General features: G+C 33.7%; 1 protein-coding gene across 2 annotated transcripts in view; it reads left to right on the top strand.

Moving 5' to 3' along the window:
• FNBP1L (formin binding protein 1 like) overlaps window positions 1-21,597 on the top strand; it is a 111,337-nt gene that overhangs the window by 78,155 nt on the left and 11,585 nt on the right. For both annotated transcript variants that reach the window (XM_027854871.1, XM_027854870.1), the window contains exons 7-9: window positions 5,153-5,281; window positions 5,949-6,095; window positions 14,436-14,639. In XM_027854871.1, the coding sequence (XP_027710672.1) occupies window positions 5,153-5,281; window positions 5,949-6,095; window positions 14,436-14,639 (480 nt within the window). The remainder of the gene's footprint in view (window positions 1-5,152; window positions 5,282-5,948; window positions 6,096-14,435; window positions 14,640-21,597) is intronic.

The following is a 21,597-nucleotide window of genomic DNA, read 5'->3' as shown; positions in this document are numbered from 1 at the left end:
AGAATGGGAAAGTGTTCAAGACCAAAAAAACAGAGAGGGTGAGACAAGAAAAATGTACAATTTTGAGTATATGAAATTTTAAAAGGCTTTGCACAAACAAATCCCATGCAGCTAAGATTAGAAGGGAAACAGTTGCAGCATGTTTTTCTGATAAAAGCCGCATTGCCAAGATACATATGGAGCAGATTCAAATTTATGAAAATAAGATCCATTCGCCAATTGATAAATGGTCAAAGGATACAAATAGGCAGTCCTTAAGGAAAGGCATCCAAGCCATCATGTCATATGAAAAATGTTCCAAATCATTGATAATTAGAAAAATGCAAATTAAAGCAAATCTGAGGTTCCTAAAGTGTGCGTATTCTTTGACCCAGGGATATCATTACTACCTCAAAGAGTTCCAGGAGAGGGGAAAAAGGTCCTGTATGTACAATGATGTTTATAGCAGTTCTTATTGTTGTGGCAAAAATCTGGAAGCTAAGGGGATACCCATCAGTTGGTGAATGGCTGACCAAATTATGATATATGAAGGTGATGGAATAATATATTTTTTTTTATTTATTTTTTTTTTCAAGGCAGTTGGGGTCAAGTGACTTGCCCCAGGGTCACACAGCTAGTAAGTGCCAAGTATTTGGTCTGAGTCCGGATTTGAACTCAGGTCCTCCTGACTTCAGGGGCGGTGCTCAATCCACTGCACCATCTAGCTGCCCCTGGAATAATATTGTTAAAAGAAATTAAGAAAGGAATTCTTTCAGAGAAACCAGGGAAGATTTGTATGGACTGACGGAGAGTGAAGTGAGCCAAAACCAGAAGAGCAATTTATACTATAATGTCAGTATTGTAAAAAGCAACGATTTTGAAAGACTTAAGCAGTGTGATCAATGCAGTGGTCAGTCATGATTCATTAGGACTGATGATGAAGAAAACTGACCATCTATCTCATTAAGAAGAAGTAATAGGACTAATATGCAGGATGAGACACATTTGTGGACATGGCCAGTTTAACTATGCTTATTTGTTATAAGGGTTTTTTATTTTCTTTTTTTTCCTCATTGGGAAAGGAGAGACAGAGAAAAAAAATGCTTGGTAATTGAAAAAAAAAGAAAAAAGAGAAGAAAAATCACCTTGGCAATTGAGTGGAGGATGGATTCGAATGGGGAGAGCTTTGAGACAGACCAGGTAGAAGGCTGTAGTAGTAGTCCCAATGAGAAGTTATGAGGACTTGCACTATGTTTAGCTGTGTGAGTGGAGATAGGGGACCAGATACAAGAGATGTTGTGGAAACTGCAATTACAGCATTTGGCAATGTCTTCGATACTTTGATTAAATATGAATGAGGAGTTGAAGGTGACGTTGAAGTTGCCAGCCTGGATGACTGAGAGGATGGGGTACCTTCAACAGTGATAAGTTCAGGAGGGGATGCTCGAGGAGAAAGATAATGAGCTCTCTTTTGAACATGTTCAGTTTGAGATACCTACAGGATATAAAGTTTGATATATCCAGAGACAGTTGGAGAGGTGTGACTGTAGCTCAGCAGAGAAACTAGGGCTTAATTTATCTTGGAATCATCCACCCCAAAATGATAATTGAGTTAATGGGAGCTGATGAAATCACCAAGTGAAATACTGTAGAATGAAAAGAGATGGGGGATGAGGATAAAACTTTGGGGAGGTGCACTATTTTTTTTGAAAAGTTAATTTATTTTAAACTCAAATACACAATAAGAAAAAAGAAACATTATGAACTTAAATATTAAAAGTTAAATACAAAATAATAAAAAAATTGCTATATACACAGCAGAATATAAGAGGATTCAAAATATACAGCAGAGATGCACTATTAATGGATGTGATCTGGGTGAATAATCAGCAAAGGAGACAGGAGTAATTGAACAGATAGGAGGAGAAGTAGGGTAGTGTTCAGCAGGAGAAGGTGATTGACAGTGTTGAGGGCTGCAGAGAGATCAAGGAGAATCAGGATTGACAAAAGGCCATTTGATTTAGGAATTAAGAGATTATTGGGGGGCAGCTAGGTGGTGCAGTGGATAGAGTTCTGGCCTTGAAGTCAGGAGGACCCGAGTTCAAATCTGGTCTCAGACACACATCACGTACTAGCTGTGTGACCCTGGGCAAGTCACTTAACCCCAGTTGGGGGAGACGTGGGAATTTAGGTACTAGGGAAAGAGCTAGTAGATAATCTGGAAATTGAAGATTATAGTGAGAGTGGGCAGGATAGTAAGGACAGTGAAGGGTGCATATAGAGGGTTTTGCCTTTATAAGAAGGAACTACTCTTCATCTGAAACTAGTATGACCGGAGATTGTAAAGAAGATGTCTGAGTGATATGAAATGAGAAAAAATGGGAAAAGATGGAAACTTTGTTGAATGGTGTCAGTTTTTTTAATGAAGTATGAGGTGTGAAGTCTCTGTTTTAGATAATGGTGAGGGAGGTTCGGGTCCGAAACTTGAGGAGTGATGAGAAGGGTTGGCATAACTACTGTGGAGAGTGATATAGGTAATTGATTAGGGAGGAATATAATTTTTGTCTAGCTGAATTAAGGTTTGAGTTGAACTTAGAGAACATAAATTTGCCTAAATTTAGTTAGCAGAAGTTCGTAATTTTCTCCAGCTGTAGTGACCAGTATGTAAATAGCAGATAAGGATACAGATGATGGGAGTAATCCAGGAAGGAATGGAGTAAGATTGTTGATAGGACAAGGTAGCAAGGGAATCTGGGGTGGAGGATTGCATGGAGTTGAGTTGGTTCACTAAGGGTTAGATATAGGGAGGGAAAAACAATTTAGTTGGTGCAATTGGTGGAAAGAACTGAGGGGTGGAGAAAATGAAGGTCTTGATGAAGAACAGAGTTAGGAATTGTAAGGCATAGAGAAAGAGGAATTAGGTTATATATAGAGAAGTCTCACCAGTTAGGACTCCAAAACCCCAGGATGGGCACCGGTATGTCTATTAAGCACCTACTACGGACCAGACACTATGCTAGATGCTGAGAATTCAAAGGAAAAAAAAAATGAAACAGTTCTTGGCTTCGAAGAACTCACATTCTATTAGAAGAGAATGCTAAAAGATATTGGGCTAAATTATTTCTGATTTCCTTTTCCCTCTGCTTTGCATTCAACTATGGGTGCAGAAGGCAGTATGAATGACTGTGAGAAAGTAAAGTGGAAAAGTCAGGAAAGGCAAAAGGTTGGCAAAATAGAGAGAGGGAATAATCGTAAGAAGGAAATTATACCCAAGGAAAAAAAATGCTGCTTCTGGTTAGATTCCTCTCACTGTCTTTGAAACTACTGTTGCCTTCTCTTTTCATAGGTGGATATAATCTAAATTTTGGATGGGATAGGGTTAGAATTGAGAATGGAATGCAAGTTCTTTATTTCTCTTTCTGGCTGGCCGAGTGGTGTTATTGGTTTCTAGAGTTGCATTGAGTTTTCCTTGCTGAAGCCTGTATTGGTTGTAGATGATGTTGGGGGTTGGGAATAAAGATAAGTTTAAGAGCATGCATACATTTAGGAATTTGAACCCAAGGATTAGGTCTGCCATATAAAAAGAGTAGCAAGTATAACTGTGGTGTTTGTGGGTTTTGCTTGTGGAGGATGCAGTTAACCTCCTAATACTTGTCATTGCCCCCTCCTCTCTACCCCCTTTTTCCTCTGGAGATTTAAATCAATCATACTGTTAAAAAAATTAGCTCAATTTTTTAGGCTAGTGGAAATACGATGGCTCCTCAGATCCATATGGTTATCTCTGCTGCCTCAGGGAATTTATATTAAATGAAAAGTTGGTAGCAGAATCACAATATAGCTAGGAAATATCACAGCTCACAATATAGCTAGGAAAATTCCATACATTTGTTGGTTCTTTGCCCTAATATGCATTTATGTTAATCTCTAGCAAATTCTTAGCCTCTTTATTATTGAGGCAGAAATTCAGGTTGCCAGAAGTGTTGGGATAAATGGCCTAGTAAAGTATGTTTACCTTGTCTGTTAATGAACAGACACCAGGAGGGAAGTTGGGAAAAAACAGATCTTATTGAGGAAGTCCCCTCAGTCCTTACAGTGGTGGGTACAACTGATAGCTTCAGCCTATATTTTCTGCTCCAAAATTCCAGGAAACACCTCTTGAGCCTGTGGCCCTCCCTCATCTCCCCTTTTTCTGCCTCAGCTTACCCCTTCTTTTCCTTTTTCTGATTTTCACTATGGCATCCATTCTTTCTGGCTTTGCTCTTGAGGTCCTCATTATATCTGTCAGTCTTCCTCTTAAAGACTGTCTGGCATTACTCAGTTCCACCTCCCTGCTCAAAGAACAGAAAAGATCCCAAGTTCCCCTCAGGTTGGCTGAGGGATGTTTGTCTGTCTGAACTACAAATTCCAGGGTGCCAGTGACTTCTTAGAGTTCTGTTACAAAAGGAATAGCAAGTAGCCAGAGCTGTTCAGAAATGTTTGATCTTCCAATGAAGGAAAGTTAATTCCTTTTAAAAGTTTAGTGTAAACACTTAGAGTATCACAAATATTTTAGAGCCCAGAGGGACCTTAGAGATCATTTAGTCCAATTCCTTAATTTTAAAGGTATGGAAAAGTGAGGCCCATAGATGCTGAAGTGGTTGACCTAAGAATACATTAGTAAGAGACAGAACCAGTATTTGAATCAGAGCCCTTGGACTCCAAATTGAGCACTTTCCGCTGTTTTCTGTTATAGAAAAGTTAGGAATTTTTCTAGAATGAACCTAGAATTAATCTATAACAGCAGCAACAACAATAATGTTTAGCATTTATTAGTATGGTTTACATTTAATTTTATTGTTATGCTGAGAAAAAAATGGGCTAGATGTTTTTATCTTCAGGTACTGTACAGTTTAAGGCATTTGAGATTGCTGTTTGTTGTTTGAGGATAAGTTGGGCTAGCAACTAAAGTTCATTGTTTCAGCTGTCAGATCAATTTAGTATTTAGATCCAGTGATAATAAATATATTCTGGTGTCTAAAAAAAAAAAGATCAGTACTATTGTCTTCCTAATACCCAATACTAGTTTATCCACTCATAAAATCTAGTCTTGGTTCATATGAGTGTGAGTCTTCAAGAATGATTTAACCATGCATTTTTTATTTGTAATGGCTTAGTCTGACATATTTCTTTGTAGGCTAAACAGCAGCTGAATCTTCGGACACATATGGCTGATGAAAATAAAAATGAATATGCTGCACAACTTCAGAACTTTAATGGAGAACAGCACAAACATTTTTACATAGTCATTCCTCAGATTTATAAGGTAAGTTTTGTAAATGAAATGAATCCTATAGTATATTTGTGAAAGGTCTTGTAATTTTACATTTTGTCTCTCAAATGCAGGACACTGGAATGTTTCTAGATCAGCTGTTAACCAAAATTACCAATAAGCTAAATGTGCATGATTATATATTTCAAAAATATTTTTTTCAGATTTCATTAGATGACAGATTTCTAAGAATTAAGATAGTAGCCCACAGAAAGGAAAGAGAAACATTTTAAGGATAAATGTTAGTTATTTTTCTTTGTCATTAAGTGCTTTGTTAAGCAATTGGGAATCTGTTGTAATGTTGTAGTGTTGAATAGTGCAATGGATAGAATGTTGGACCTGGAAGTCAGTAAAACCTGATTTCAGATTTGGCTTCAGATACTGTATGTGTGATGCTGGGCAAGTTATATAACCTCTGTGTGCCTCAGTTTTGTTATCTATGAAATGTGGCTAATAATAGCTCCTAACTCTCAGGGTTATTGTGAGGATAAAATGAGACAATATTTGTGAAGCATTTTGCAAACCTCAAACTGCTATATAAATTCTACCTCCTTATTGTCATTATTGTTATTATTATCACATCTAGTAGTATGCTGAAGCTTTTGATCATCATGACACGTTCATTGGTATATTTTCCTCTTTGTAATTTTTTGGTTGATAGCATCTTCAGGAAATGGATGAACGAAGAACCATCAAACTCAGTGAATGTTATAAAGGATTTGCAGATTCAGAACGTAAAGTTGTTCCAATCATCTCAAAGTGCTTGGAAGGAATGATTCATGCTGCAAAGTCAGTTGATGAAAGAAGAGTAAGTACCCTTAAATGCATTTCATTTGGATGTAAGGTTTATGCATTAGTGGTATTTCTCTTCCAAGAAAAGCACTACATATTTTTAATTTTAACTATATAGTTTAAATTCTGCTTGGTTTCAAATTATTTACTACAAAGTTGTCGCATTTCATTTTTTATTATTCTTATACATGAAACATTATTTTTGACCTTTTTTCTTAGAGAACATAATTCCTAAGAATAGGCTGCTGGGTGCTAGACTACTGGGAAGGTTATAATTGTCACAGTTGTAGTCCTCTTCCTGTTCTTAGAGGACATGTGATTGCTGTCTTCAAGTGTTTGAAAGATGTGGCCCCAGAGGCCACACTGAGGAGCAGTGGGTGAAGCTTCGAAGGGGCAGATTTAGGCTTAAGGTAAACAAAAAGTTATAGAGCTGCTACTCAAAAGAAGAATGGAGATGTTTTTAGGAGATGGTAGATATTCTTTCACTGAAGATCTGCAGTCAAAGGTGAATAAGTATTTGTTGATGATACTGTGGAAGGAATGCCTTTTCATGTATAGATCAGACTAGTTTACTTCTCAGGTCCCTTCAGCTCTGAGATTTTAGGATTCTTTTAAAGTGGGCCCTTTGCTTTAAGTTTCACTCTGGCTCAAATCTTAAGTAAGTTACAAAGGGTGCTAAAATATTAAGAGTGGTTCCTTGAAATCATAAATCTTTAAATTAGATGAGATGGTTAAAATTGAAATTCAAGTAAACTGACATTTATTAACTGTCTTCTATATGTGGTTGCTAGGAGAGATAAAATGTTTAGGTAAAACAGAGTCCTTGATTCCATGGAGTTTACAAGACAATTAGGGTACAGGAAATACATAAATAACTAGAATACAGAATAATACATGGTAAGTGAATAAAAGATGTATAGATATAGTACTGTTGAATAGAGATACAGTACTATAGACTATGGTATTTGATTCTCTGAAAATGTGAAGAGTGCAAATTCAAAATCAATAAAACACTTAAATTAATTTGTTATGTTGAGGACCTTTTTTCATGATTTTAGGAAATGTCGGAGTAGCTTGAAAATGTGAATGTGTTTCTGTCTTTCCTCTACTGAATTTGGAACAAAACTATGAATTGAGGCCACAAATTTGAATTTTTCTTAAGTTAAAGCTAGTTTGGCACAACTTGACACAGTTTGACAACACTCCTGGCTACTCACCCATTTTCCTGCTCCATCAGCTGAAAGATAAAAAGTATCTGTCGCCAGCACAAAATATAGTTTGTACTGAAAGGATTTGTTTCTTGAAATAGGTTTTTCCTCCCTGTTAAAAAAGTTGGTCAATGTTGTAAAAAGGATATTTAAAATTAGCAGACAGCTTTGAAATTTCTGAATTTATTTGAAATTATCCTAGGAACCAAGATAAGAAAAAAATAATGGGTCATAATAGTTACCCATAACAGTTAACTAGGTGGCGCAGTGGATTGCCAGGCTTGGAGTCAGAAAGACTCATCTTCCTGCATTCAGATCTGGCCTCAGACACTTACTAGCAATGTAATGCTGGGCAAGTGACTTAATCCTGTTTGTTTCAGTTTCTTCATCTATAAAAATGAGCTGGAGAAGGAAATGGCAGATTTATCCAGTATCTTTGCAAAGAAAACCCCAAATGGAGTTACATAGAGTTGGATGTAACTGAACAAAAACAATAGTTAACTATGATACTGGGTAAAATATAATAAAACAAATAAACTCAACAAGCATTTATTACTATGCCAGGTGCTGGGTTTACAAAGTTAAAAAGGAAGCACTTCCTGCCTTCAAGGAACTTAAACTCTCTTGAAAAATGGTAGGAAACAACTGGTATACAGAGAAGTAAATAGAAAGTATATACAAAGTCACCTAAAGGCAAGGGGGCAAGAAACATGAAAATTGGAACAGTTTTCTTAGCTTTCAAACCATTTTAGCTAATATATTTGCCAAGGGCTTTACATATTTTAATATCATTGATCCTCACAACAACTTTGTGCAGTTGTTATTATTTCTCCCATTTAATAGATGAAGAAACTAAGTCTGAAACACAGTTTAAGTGAGTTGCTCAGAGTCACCCAGCTAATAAGACTCTAAAGTAAGATTCAGACTCCGTGTAGTGCTCTGTGATGATCCATATATTTTCATTATCAACACATTTATCAATACAATTATGAACACATTTAAATTATGACACTTCAGTCCCATACTCAGCATGTAATCACAGAATCAGAACAGAATCTATGCCAAACAGAGATCCACTGAAACATTTTTCAGAATTACAGAAGTGGGCTTAGATTCTTAAAATCTAGCCACTGCTTAGATTCTTATAATCTAACCACTGCTGGGATTCCTAAAATCTAGCCACTGCTGGGATTCTTATAATCTAGTCACTGCTTAGATTCTTATAATCTAGCCAATAAGGCAATAGCTTACTAATGTTCAGACTCCTTAAGAGTCTGCCCAGTATGATGGATGTTCTAATAAACCTTGTCTTTGGCTGAAAAAACAAAAACAAACAAACAAAAAAAAAAAAACAAAATTACAGAAGTGAATAGGAGGAAATTCAAAAGGAAGCACAGATAAACAGGACAGTTTTGAAAGTAACGTATAGAATTTATTTTGTGCTCGTTTTTAAACGACATAGTTTGAAATGGAGAGTCACAGTTTAATATGTAATCCTCTTTATGGAAGTGCCTCTCATGTATATGTGTTTATGTTAAAATATAATTCAGATACAGTGCTACTAGATTTATTGAATAAGAGGGTGACATGGTCAGATCTGTACTTAAGGAAAAATAGCTTGGCAACAGTGTGTAGGATAGACTGACATGGGGGTGGTGGTGGAGGTGGTGAAGACTTTAGTCAGGCAGAGCAGTTAAGCTTTTGCAATAATCTAGGTAAATGTTGTTATGGGCTTGAAGGAGGTAGCTGTGTGAATAGAGGAGTGGGATGAGAGATGTTTTGGAGGTAGAAATGATAAGATTTGGCGACTGATTGAATGTATGGGTTGAAGAAGAGTGACGAGTTAAGGACAAAGTCAAGGTTATGAATCTGGGACATCAGAAGAATAGTGGTTCCTTCAACAGAAATAGTGAAGTTTGGAAGCTGGGTGGGTTTGAATTTCTTTTATTTGCTAGGCTGATCAGTTTCTCTCTGATTAATTAGTAGAGTTAGTGACAGTATCTATTTTTGTGTGTGTGTTTGTGTCTTTAACCTAGTATTACTTTTTCCATGCCAAAAGCAAAAATATCTTCCTTCCATTCTCATTCTTAAATGCCTTTGGGATTTCTTTCCATAGTTAGATTTCTTGCCAAGTTTTCTTTAAACCAATTTTGCCCTCTGTTTTTTCTCTGTTGTGAGGCAATGCTGCTCATAGTTATCTATCACCTTTCTTCATAAGATTTTATGCCATTCTCACCTGTTTCTACCTTTATATTGAAGTCACTGAGTATCAATGTATGCTGATAATGTGGAGGGTCATAACCTTGTTCTTCATGGAATTTCTCTACCTTTTCATCTTCTATCTTCAGTGTTTGTGCATTAGTTGAAATTATTTTAATGGTCGTCTTTTTGCAAAATCTTATGTAATAGGTACTCTTAAAAGATAACCAAATAGTCAAAGAAATAATATTTTTTCTTGTTGTTTTGATGTATATGATAAAGCCCTTTATGTCAACTCCTTTGTCTCGTAAGTTTCCTGTGAGCCATGTTTCCATTTAGCTGTAAGCTTCCTTCTTTCTTCTGGTTTTCTTTATAACAAGAATGTCAAGTTAGCTCCTTGAATAATACTTGCTTTTTTTCCCCCAAGCTTTTAATTTTTAATTTTTTTTAACATTCAGTTTTTTATTTTAAATTCCAAATTCTCTCTCTTCTTGCCACCTTTCCCTCACCCATTGAGAAGGCAAGCAATATGGTAACCTATTATACATGTGAAGTCATGCAAAACATATATATATTTTTTTGCAAAACATATTTCCATATTCACCATGTCACAAAAAAAAAAACAAACCCCTAAAAGCAAGAAAAATAAAGAAAGTGAAAAAAATATGCTTCAGTCTGCCCTCAGAGTTCATCAGTTCTCTCTCTGGAGGCGGATAGCATTTTTCTAAATAGTATTTTCAGTCATTGGTCTTTGGACAAGGACCTTACATTTAGAGTTTTAACATAAGTTTATAGACTTTTTATAGATGATGATTCCTACCACCCTCAGCTCTCTTTTCTTTCGGAAGGCTATTTTGTATTTTTCTTTATTTCATGTGTGGTTGTGGCTAAAAAAATTCATCATTAAGTGGCTTAGATAGTTAGTCTTCATGAAATTAATTTGGTCTGTTCCAGCACCATACTGAAAGCCTGAATGTTTAAAATTTAGTTCAATTTTATATTTTACCTAGTGTCATGATAGAACCTTCCAGTTGTTATACTCTGTTAGCTTAACCTTTAAGTACTCAAAGTCATCTTTATGCTAAGATCAGGCAGGTGAGTAGGACTTTGTAGAAAATAACAGACACAAGAAAAATAGAAAAAAATCTGTAAAAATTTTTATTAAATACTGTTTTCACCAGTAAAGGACAGTAGAGTTGCCACATTCCAATTTTAACGTCATAGTTCCAGATATGCTTTTGAAAGGTAGAAATGGTACTAAAGAAACTAAAGACAGTAAGAGTAATGAGATTAAACCAAGTACATAGAGGAGATCCATACTGGAGGTGACACAATGGTGAGAATGTTGAAGGATCAATTTACAAGGTATCTGAAGGAGGGAAAGATATGAAAACTATAGAAAAAATTTTCAGATCTTAATGCCAGAAAAGGTAGTAACAGAGAAAATAAACAACTATTGATTTATTTGTCTCCTTGTTGTCATTTATACAAAGTCTTTGAGACTCACACATTAATTGAGGGCATCCTCAATGAAGTAGTATTTGGGAACAGACTTTCACAGGGGACATTTCACAGTGGATCACATTTTTATAATTACACAATTGATTGAAAAATGTAAAGAATACAAGATCCTAGTTTCCTTATTGTTTGTTCATTATGAAAATGCATTGTTTTGGTAATGCAAAATGCTTTCTTAAATGCTCACTTCCAACAAGGTGTCTCCCATCTATGTATCAATGTCATTCAAGGGTCCTTGACAGTTACCCCAGAAGTAACCTTGTTCAGTGATCTTCTGATCATAAACATCAGACAAGGCACCAGTCAGGAAGATGTATTCTCCAAAAGTGTTTACCACTGTGATAGAAGAGATGTAGTATCAGTCTTATACTCGAGGACTTTAATATATAGATGTATGTCTATAGATCGAGCTAGGTTCTCAAACATTCTAACCTCACAATTTTTTTAGTTTTAATCATTTCCCATGACCTACTCCTTCACCCCACATCAGCTACACACAGAGATAATCACATCCCTGCTCTTGCCAGCACCCACAAATGCACCATCTCTGTGTTCAAAAATTCTCAGATCTGTTAATCTGATCTCCCTTTGCCTTGCAACTCCAAATCCTTTTCATTATAACTGTATCTTCTGATTCCTCAACCCCTCAGGCTATCACTTGTTTCCCAGACTATCACTCTTGTACTAGCTATACTCCTGTCCTGCTTTTTCCATTATCACCCTTTAGTAAATCAGTTCAATTCTACAATGTGTCCTCTTCTCTTGAGTTCTTTGCCCCACCTTAATCTTTTGAATAACCATCCCCTGCCTTTGCAACTACTCACATGCTACTAAACAAAGTTGGACAAAGTCATGAAATAATGCTGATTGAATCCACTAGAAATTTATGTTATATTATTCCAACTGGACCCTTGGCAAGGCAGTCCTTTCACATCTCTCTAATTAACTCACTGTCCCAGTCCCCACAGTGGCTTTTCCAAACCTTTTCATCCCTCTCAAACTTCCCACGACTCTCATTTCCTTTATCCTCTCAGCTGAGAAGGTTGTTCCATATTTATTAAAAAATGAAAAAAAATGAGGCCATTCACTAAGAGCTTCCTTTTTCCCTTATCTCAAATCACTCAAATGCCTTCTGCCACTAAATCCTCCTCTGCCTCTCTCTTATGTGCAGTGTCCCTTCTCCTTGTTAAAGGAACCCCTTTCTACATGTATGAGTGATTTCCATTTCATCCTGTCTTCTTGAGCAAATTGCCTCCTCTATCATCTGTCTTCAGTCTCTCCGCTTCTGCTGGTTGCTTACCTACTGCCTATAAATGTGTCCCCTTCTTCCTCAAGAAACCTTCCTTCCTTCCATTCTAGTTTTCTTCCACAAAATGATTAATATGGAAATATGTTTTACATGATTGCACATACATAACCTGTATCAGGTTGCTTACTATCTCAGGGAGAGGATTGGGAACTGAAAATTAAAAAACAAAACAAAACCAGATGTTAAATAATTGTTTTTACATGTAATTGGGGGAAAAATAAATTATTAAAAAATAAAAATTGCTTTACAATATAGTTACATACCTATTCAGCAAACCAGGAATTGTTTTATACAGTAACTTATTTCTATAGGTAAATTCCTTTTTATAACAGTCCCTATAAAATAGCTGAAATTTTTATTAAAATTTTTGTTAAAATGAGCATAGTATTAAAAATTATATTCTTACTTTACAGGATAAGATTTGAAAAACATCTCACAGGAATGAATTAGCAATTGTAAAGGAGTTCTGCACGTATTACCTGTACCTAAGTGTTGTTTTCTTTAAGTAGGTTTTATTTAGTAGGTTATATTTAAGTTGGGTAAAGGTTGCTGCAAAGTAATTTATATTTTGATAGTAGGACTAAATAAAATAGGCCTAAGTAATCCTTGTAGTTGGTTGAAGGTTGGACTAGATAATCCCTTATTGTAATAAAGCTTCCTTGAAATGAATTTAATTGTGATGGATTTTTTGCAAATTATATTATCCATTTTTAAAAATAGTAATGAAATGGCTTACTTTTAAAATAGTATATACATGAACCATCTATATCATCTATAGAATGGATTATCTAAGTATTATAAATTAATAAAGGAAAAATTAAGTAGTTTCTTTAAAAAGAATTGTTTTTCTGTAAAGTAACAGTAAGAGAGGTAAGGATATGGTACTCATTCCAGAATTGTCCTCAACTTTAACAAAGATTATTTTTCCCCTTTAACAAACATATCCATTAACGGAAAACCTCTACAGTTAAGAACTTTTAACTCATGCTCACTTAGACTGATCCTCTAAAGCTAGGATTCTTTTTTTTTAAGTCAACAGCCTTTCTTTCTTTATTTTTAGTTTTCAACATTCACTTCCACAAGATCTTGAGTTCCAGATTTTCTCCCTATCTCTCCCCTCCCCCCACCCAAGATGGTGTGCATTCTGAATACCCCTTCCGCTGATCTGCCCTTCCTTCTATTATGCCCCCCCTCTTATTCCCTCCCATTTCTATTTTCTTGTAGGGCAGAATAGATTTCTATACCCCATTTCCTGTATATTTTATTTCCCAGTTGCATGTAAAAACAATTTTTTAACATTTGTTTTTAAAGCTTTGGGTTCCAAATTCTCTCCCTTTCTCCTTGCCCACCCATACTCATTGGGAAGGCAAGCAACTCGATACAGATTATACATGTGTAGTCATGCAAAACACTTCCATAATGGCCATGTTGTGAAAAATTAACTGTATTTCCCTTCATCCTATCCCACCCCCCATTTATTCTGTTCTCTCTAAAGCTAGGATTCTTAAACTGGATTCAGTGAACTCATTTTAAAACTGTGTTTTCGTGTGATGTTTCCTTTGTAGTCTTGTATGTTTTATTTTATGCATCTAAAAAATATTATTTTGAGAAAGGATGATAGGCTTCACCAAATCACCAGAGGGGTTCAAGAGATTAAAAAAAGGTTAAGAACTACTGTTTTACAGTTTATTTTTCTCCCCTCTGATTTTCCTTTTGTATGAATCCATTTCTCTCCTTATAATTCTTAGTTGGATTTTGGTTGGTTTTTATGTAAGTTAACTGAAACTCTGAGGATCAATGTTACAAGTAAAATGGGAATTTGGATTTCAAAACTAAATAATTTGTATAAATCCGTCAGGAGCTAAGAGTAAGAAAAGGACTCTTTGCTGTTAGTATTTCAGATATATTTATGGTTTGATATTTTTGAGTGACACTCTAAGTACACAAGAAGAAACTTTTTGCAACTAAATTGTTCATTTAATAATTTCTGTAAGGTTTTAAATTTTGAAATCCCTCATACAGTTTGTTAGTATCCCTTGCCTTGGTTAATGTTCTGAAAGTATCAGCAACATATGTAGAAATAAATGTAATGGTTTTAAAATTCTAAATTTCTTGTGTTCAGGACTCGCAAATGGTGGTCGACTCCTTCAAGTCTGGATTTGAACCTCCAGGAGATTTTCCTTTTGAAGATTATAGTCAGCATATTTATAGGACCGTTTCTGATGGTACTATCAGTGCCTCTAAGCAGGACAGTGGGAAGATTGACGCCAAAACTACTGTAGGAAAGGCCAAGGGCAAGTTGTGGCTTTTTGGAAAGAAACCAAAGGTAAGATTTATAGGCTTATTACACTAATTATTCAAAACCAGGATTTCAGATTATTTCACATATTAGCTGGAGAAGTTATAGTTAGCATAGATATTGAATGGTCAGTTATTTGGGGATATGTTTTAAAATTTTTTAATAGAGATGAATTCGTATAGAGTGTAGATATTTTTGTAAGCATGATGCTGAAAAAAATGAGATCAGACTTTGGCTATAATCCTGGAATTTATTAGACTGTTAATGAAAATTGCTAACGTTTTGTTAATGTTTTGAATGGAAATTTTATATGCAAAATATCCTCAGGGTCCAACTAAAAGATTATTAGTAGTATTATTGACAGTCAACATAAATAATTGATCATTATGAAAGTTGATTTTGTTCATATTCAGTCTCATAAATAATTTAAATATTCCTAAGAAAGTCTTAATAGGCAATATTCAAGGTTCTTAGTTAAAGTTTGGAGTCATTACTTCCATTGCATGCTTAGACTTGATCTTTTGATTTGTTTATTTAGGTAGATAAATCCATTTCTGAAAGCAAAGTAGAATTACTTGTTTCTTATCTTCTAGTTTAGTAATTCCTTTTGAAGATTATAGTCATCAATAAAGAAAAATAGGCTAATTGTATTTATTAAATGCAATGTTTATTTGATCATTCTAACACATTTTCTGATCATGGTGTAGGTATAAATAAGAATTAAAAATAATGTGAAGCAAAGCTGTAGCTAGTGATGAGTATAAACTTAATTACTAATGAATATATTGTCCACCTGAGAGAAGATATAGGACCAGACTGTTGAAAAGCCATAAGCATACATAAAATAAACTTTTTTGCCTATTCTAGTTAACCATGAACCACAATTTAAACTTTACTACATGTCTTATGACCTGTTCTGATTGTTGTAGCTGCAGCAACAGTCATAAGGTACCCTAAGTGTGTAAATAAATGTCCCCCACGAGTGCAGTAAAGTACATCATTATTCAGAAATCCACAGAGTCCACACATGCCAGGAATTTGATAATTATTCAGGTCCACTAGCTCTCTTGAGGATTATGTTTTTAGTTTATGCCATTCTTAAATGGCACTTAAATTTTACTTTCTGTATTTACTTCTTAAAAAAGAAATAAGTGGAATGGTATATTTTAAAAGTATATTTAACTTCTGTGGTTATTTAATTTTCAGCAAGTATTAACTGAACTTTTTGTAGTATGTAGTAGGATACATTTTTGTGAGGTTTATACTGTGGGAGAAAAAAAAGCATGTTGCCAAAGATAGCATTTTCGTTTAAAAAGAAAACCACTATGCACATTTGGCTTATTGATTCCTTTCTTTATTTCTATGTTAGCCACAGTCCCCACCCCTTACCCCTACTAGTTTATTCACATCCAGTACTCCTAATGGGTCCCAGTTTCTCACATTCTCCATTGAACCTGTGCATTATTGTATGAGTGAAATAAAAACAGGGAAGCCCAGAATTCCTTCTTTCAGAAGCCTCAAAAGAGGGGTAAGTTTAATAATGGGTTAAAATGCATGATGGCCTATTGTGTGTGTGGTGTGGCTTTTAATACTCTCCACCCTCATTATAAGGCTCTTTCTGAGAATATAGTTATAAAATACCACTGTAATAAGTATAGCCACCCTCAAGTTAAAAGAAAGAAAGAAATCTCCTCTTTATAACATTTGAAATGCTTGATTCTAAAGGATGGTGTTATAAAGAGGGTGGTGGGTGCAATCATATATTTAAGCTATTTTTCTGTTTACATGAAATCATGTGTGTCCACCACTGTCTTGTACTGTATTCTACATTACTTAGAGTAATTTATTATTAAACTTCGTCTTCTAATAATTAGTTATGCTGACTTCATCTGCCAGTTTTCTAAAGTATCATTTTGGTAATAATTTAAATATTTTAGCTCCATTTAAACTAAAACACTTATACAGTTGAAAAAAAATTTAGGTACTTAATTTAACTTTTAGATGGAAGTGATCAATAAATTATGTTTAAATTGAATTGGGTTTTTTGAGGATTTAAAAAAAAATAAAATGCCTTCCATCAAAACTTCTAAATGCCATTTTTTTTTAGCCGTCTATACTTACTAATTTATAATAATGTCATCTGTAAGTAGAATTTGTTTTGGGAGACAATGAAATAGAATAGTAATGTGACTTCCTAGCAATATATTCTATATTAGTTTTAAATAAACTGGCATTATTATTCCATTATGTCAGTGAAGCATAGTCTGGCTTATTTTTTGTTTAGAGACTTATTTGCATTTTTGGAGTATAGTTTTAGATGCATTTTTAATATCTTGTTTGGCCATTTTTTATTTATTATGAAAAGTAAAAGTCATTTCTTTATATGCCACATCTTGATGACATACAGAGAAAAAAATTAAACTCCAACAATGTCATATGAAATGTGTTCATTAACTGAAGTCTGAGCTGACATTTACATTTCATTTTTAAAGCTTAAAAATCCCTGCCTAACATCAGATTGTTTTAGTTATGTGCATCAGTTGATCACACATAATTCAAAATTTATTAACTTAGTATAGTATTTGATCATACAACTCCTTTGGAAAAGTGTGACAAACAAGTGATTTATTTTTACATACAGTGGTTATTTCACTGTTGAATTATTATTGTTGATCATTCATTTTAGCTTCTTCATAATCTGCCCGTAATATAAATTTTGTTGTGACTACCACAGCTAATACTGCAAAAAAATAAAATAAATAAAAAATAAAGATTATTCCTTTAAATGACCTACAATAATGAATATACACTTACAGCTGTAGTGACGTGTAAAATGTTATAATTTTAAAAAATCATTAGCAATAGTTGTAGGTGGGTTCCAGTGACTGACTAATGAATGTAGAATTACCCCAATGTTTCATAATGCCAGTACAGACTATAATAAATGTTTTGTGTTAAGTTACGTGAATTGTGAGAAAATAATAGTGTTAGGTACCATATTTTTATTCAGCTTAGTTCTTTATTTTGGGGGATTTGGGGGTCTGTCTTTTTATAGTGTTGAGCATGCCAGGTCTTTATTACTATATTCTGTTTAGTTTAGGGAGCAATGGATTGATGTGGAGAATTTTATAGCAGATTCAGATGTATGAAGGAAGAGGTTGTTTAAGAATTTCAAATTGTCTTAAGCTTGGGCATGATAAGCCTGAGGTCATGACCTCTTTACTTTTATTTAATAGGAGTAGAATTTTATAGTTATAAAATTTGGAACTCCATTTGCTTGCTTAATAATTAATTTTTATTTGCAAATATCTTGCTGATTTAATGGAGACCTGGCCTTTTAGAAGATCATGTTGTTCTCTGTCCACTTTCCTTCCTGTTGGCTCATCACCTTGAAGCCAAACAAACATTTGACTTGAGTTTTTTGTCTTGACAGTTAAATCTGTGATTTTGTCTAAGAGAGGGAAAGCTCTTGAAATGATAACTACTTCCATAGCAGCAGATTAAAATCTGGTAATGCTTAGTAGATGGAGTTGCCTGAAACATATGACTTGTCTAGAGTCACGTGTAAATTAAGGTTTCATTCCATGGCTTCCTGACTTCAAGCCAAGCTGCCTCAGGTTGTGACACTTATTTTATTTGTTTTAATATCAAGGGATTAATTTGTGGAAATTATGTTCATTTCTATTTTTAAATCAAGTAGTGTGAGAGAAAGAATTGAACTTTATTAGTTTTATTAATTCTGTAATTCAGGTGTTTAGATTAAGAAAATCAGAGCTAGACCTGAACCATGCCTTTCTAAAATACGTATTTTTAAGATTGTCTAAATTGTCATTACAAGAAACATTATTTAGTTGACATTTACAATTAAGAATGAGAATACAAGTAAGAATGAGAACCTGCCATGTTGAGTCATACCAATATTTTGATTCTGACCATGAAACTGAGGTACTTTTCTATGCAAGAGTATTGAGATGTACTTCAAATATTCTGTCTGATTTTGTTTGGTCATAAAGTGCCTCATTTGATGTTCAATAAGTGCTCCCTTTGTTCTAACTGAACCAGTGTTTGATGAATAAATTGGTGCCCATACTTTGTGTGATTTTTGTAGACATCTGTAAGAGATTTCTCAGACTTTGTCTTATTACAGTTTAAAAAAATCTGGTCTTGGGTAGAAAATCTTTGTTGATCACTCTTCTCTATTTTCCATTGTTTCTTTTTTTATGCAGTGAGTGACCAGAACAGCAAGTAGAAAGTGTAGAAATACATCATAGTTTTGTACTCAGTATCATTCTGTTTTGTTTGTAAAACTTTTCTGTATCTCAAAATCAATGACTCTGACTTAGTGCAGCTGTATTTGCTGCATCCAGATCAGTGAAACATCTATTTAATATGTAGTAACTTTCTGTTATCTTACATTTCCTTCTAAAGGATAACATGATAACCATCACAGAGCTAATGTGCGTAAATTATTATATAAGTTATTCATTTTGCAGGCATTTTAAAATACCAACTATGTGTGAAGAACCATGATTTAATTTAAAAAGAAATTTTTCCCCAAAATTGTCATGTAAGATAATAAATAAGTCAGATACATCACGTTTTGTTTTCTTGTCCTAAATGTGTTTTTATTCTAGAAACATTTTAAGAAGACCATGAGAATTGAAATACACTATTTTAGCCATGCTTCATGAGTCCCCATAAATTATTACCAGCAATGCCATAACAAACATAGACTGATATTTGTTCACTCCCATCTCTAACAGTCTAAAAAGTATTCTGAGCATTTTAACTAGATGTTTTTGAAAGGACCATGATAGCAAATGTCATCCTGTTATAGTCATAAAACATTTACACATTTGATCAATGCATCATAGATAAATGGGTAGATATTTTTGTCAGATACTTGTTAAAATTCATCCAAAGATTAACATTTCAATGTTTTTCCTTCTAAATTTAGGATTTAGAAAATTAAATCAATGAAAAATAAAATTTTCGTTGTCTACAAGCTTGAATAAAGACCACTAGCAAATATGAAGATAATTTACTTAATAAAAATCTCTTTAATGTATGACAAGGATCCTAGTCAAGATACCTTTAGTACATAGAGTAGCAGTTTCAGCCTACCACTAATTAATCTGTTGGTGTGTAATACAAAAAGGTATATACTATATGGACATTCTAAATGAAATATATCTGAGATTTTTCACAATGATGGCAGCTCTATTTAAGGAAACATAGAGTCAGACTCTGTGCCATTTAGTCTTTTTCAAAATAGTTACCATTTTCTAAAATTGGAAAATTATGTTGTTTAAATTTATCAATGTTATGAATAAAACTATGAATTTCTTTTTTTTAAGGGCCCTGAAAATAAAGGGACATGCTTTTGCAAGAAAAAGCAAAAGAGAAATTGTTGAACATTCCCTCATTTATGTATTGCTTGTTTATTTTTTCTTCCATTTTTGTTATATATTAAACTTAAAAATTAATCTTATTTGTGAACTTTGTAAGCTCAAATTCTATTTTGCTGCCTCTGGTTAGCATTGTAAAAATCAGGATTTGGTGGGCATTTTTATGATATCTATTAATACCCTAGCATATATCTATGTATCATTCTTGGTTCATGTAAACAGTTCTTTACAGAAAATAAGTGATTACTATTAGACTAATTTGAACACATTTTCTTTAATCTTGAATTTTAATTAGTTAAAATCACAAAATATCTGCCCGTTATCATTGTGTGTGCTTCTGTTGTCAGTGACTTATTTTCAAAAAATGTGCTTGAAATTGTTTTTCTGGCAGATTTGTTCAGATCATAAAACAGTGTATAATTTACTTTTAACTTTGTGGAAAATATACATCTCTAGGTTATTACATCTTATATTATGGTTGCATGTGAATAATATGCCATTTCTTTCTATTTTCAATTAAACTGTTCAGTGGTCGGTGAAGATGGTAAGCCTTATGAGCTGATCTATATACTGTATAAAGTTGTTTACATTTGAATAATTCAAAATTAGTTGTAAACTACATCCCACATTATCATCTTGTATCTGTTTTTTATTTTTATGATTTAATCTACATTCCATGTAACCTGGTGTTCCCCACCTGACACTTAATGCTAGAGTTTTAAGAACAGAATACTAACTCTAAGCCTGAATAAATTGGTTACTTAATTTACTTTAATAGTATTGGGTGGATTTTATGTCCTACTGGAGAAGAAAACAAAATTTTACATTGTGAACATCTTTTCTAAGTTTTATGAAAAAGGAAAGCTAGCCGAAATAAACAAAAGGTGATTTTCATTTAATAATTTTTCTTAATTGGTATTCACATTTGATTTAAAATTCATACATTTCAAGAATCAGATTTTCTAAGAAAAATTATTTCTACTTAACTACTTTCATTTTGAAAAAATTTGTGCTAGTTCTTTATTTTGAATGAAAGGGAGACTGGAATTATTTATGTTTCACTTCAGAATGTCTCTTCCTATAGTTGAATATGGAAATTGACTCTGAACAAAATAATAGAGCTATACTATGAATATGACCTAGAAATTATTTGGAAGCCAGTTTTACTAGGTTTAGGAATAAACCATTACTTTCAGACTTGATTTGCCCTCTCTTGAAGCCTCTCTGGACCAGGGGAGATGGTTAAATGTTTCAAATGATTTCCATTACTTTGTCTACAACAAGACTATAAACAAAGTTGATGGTAATGGTCGATGAAAGAAATCAGAAAAAAAAAGTTTCCTAAAGTGTGGGTTTGGAAATAACAATTTGCTAAGGGGTAAGTTTGAATAACATATCTATAGGAAATAGAAAATGAAATGTGGTAAGAAAAATAATATGTAATCTCTATAGTTTAAAAATGTTATTAGATATTGAAAGACTTTACCTTTGAGAGCAGTCATCACCATAGTTTTTCAAAACCTGAGCCTAAAATTAATATAACTGACATTGATCATTAAGTGCTAGAGTTAAAAAAT

The sequence above is a fragment of the Vombatus ursinus genome, unplaced genomic scaffold (genome assembly GCF_900497805.2).
Source record: "Vombatus ursinus unplaced genomic scaffold, bare-nosed wombat genome assembly UNPS02010639.1, whole genome shotgun sequence".
NCBI lineage: Eukaryota > Metazoa > Chordata > Mammalia > Diprotodontia > Vombatidae > Vombatus > Vombatus ursinus.
This window is presented reverse-complemented; position numbering and strand designations above follow the sequence as displayed.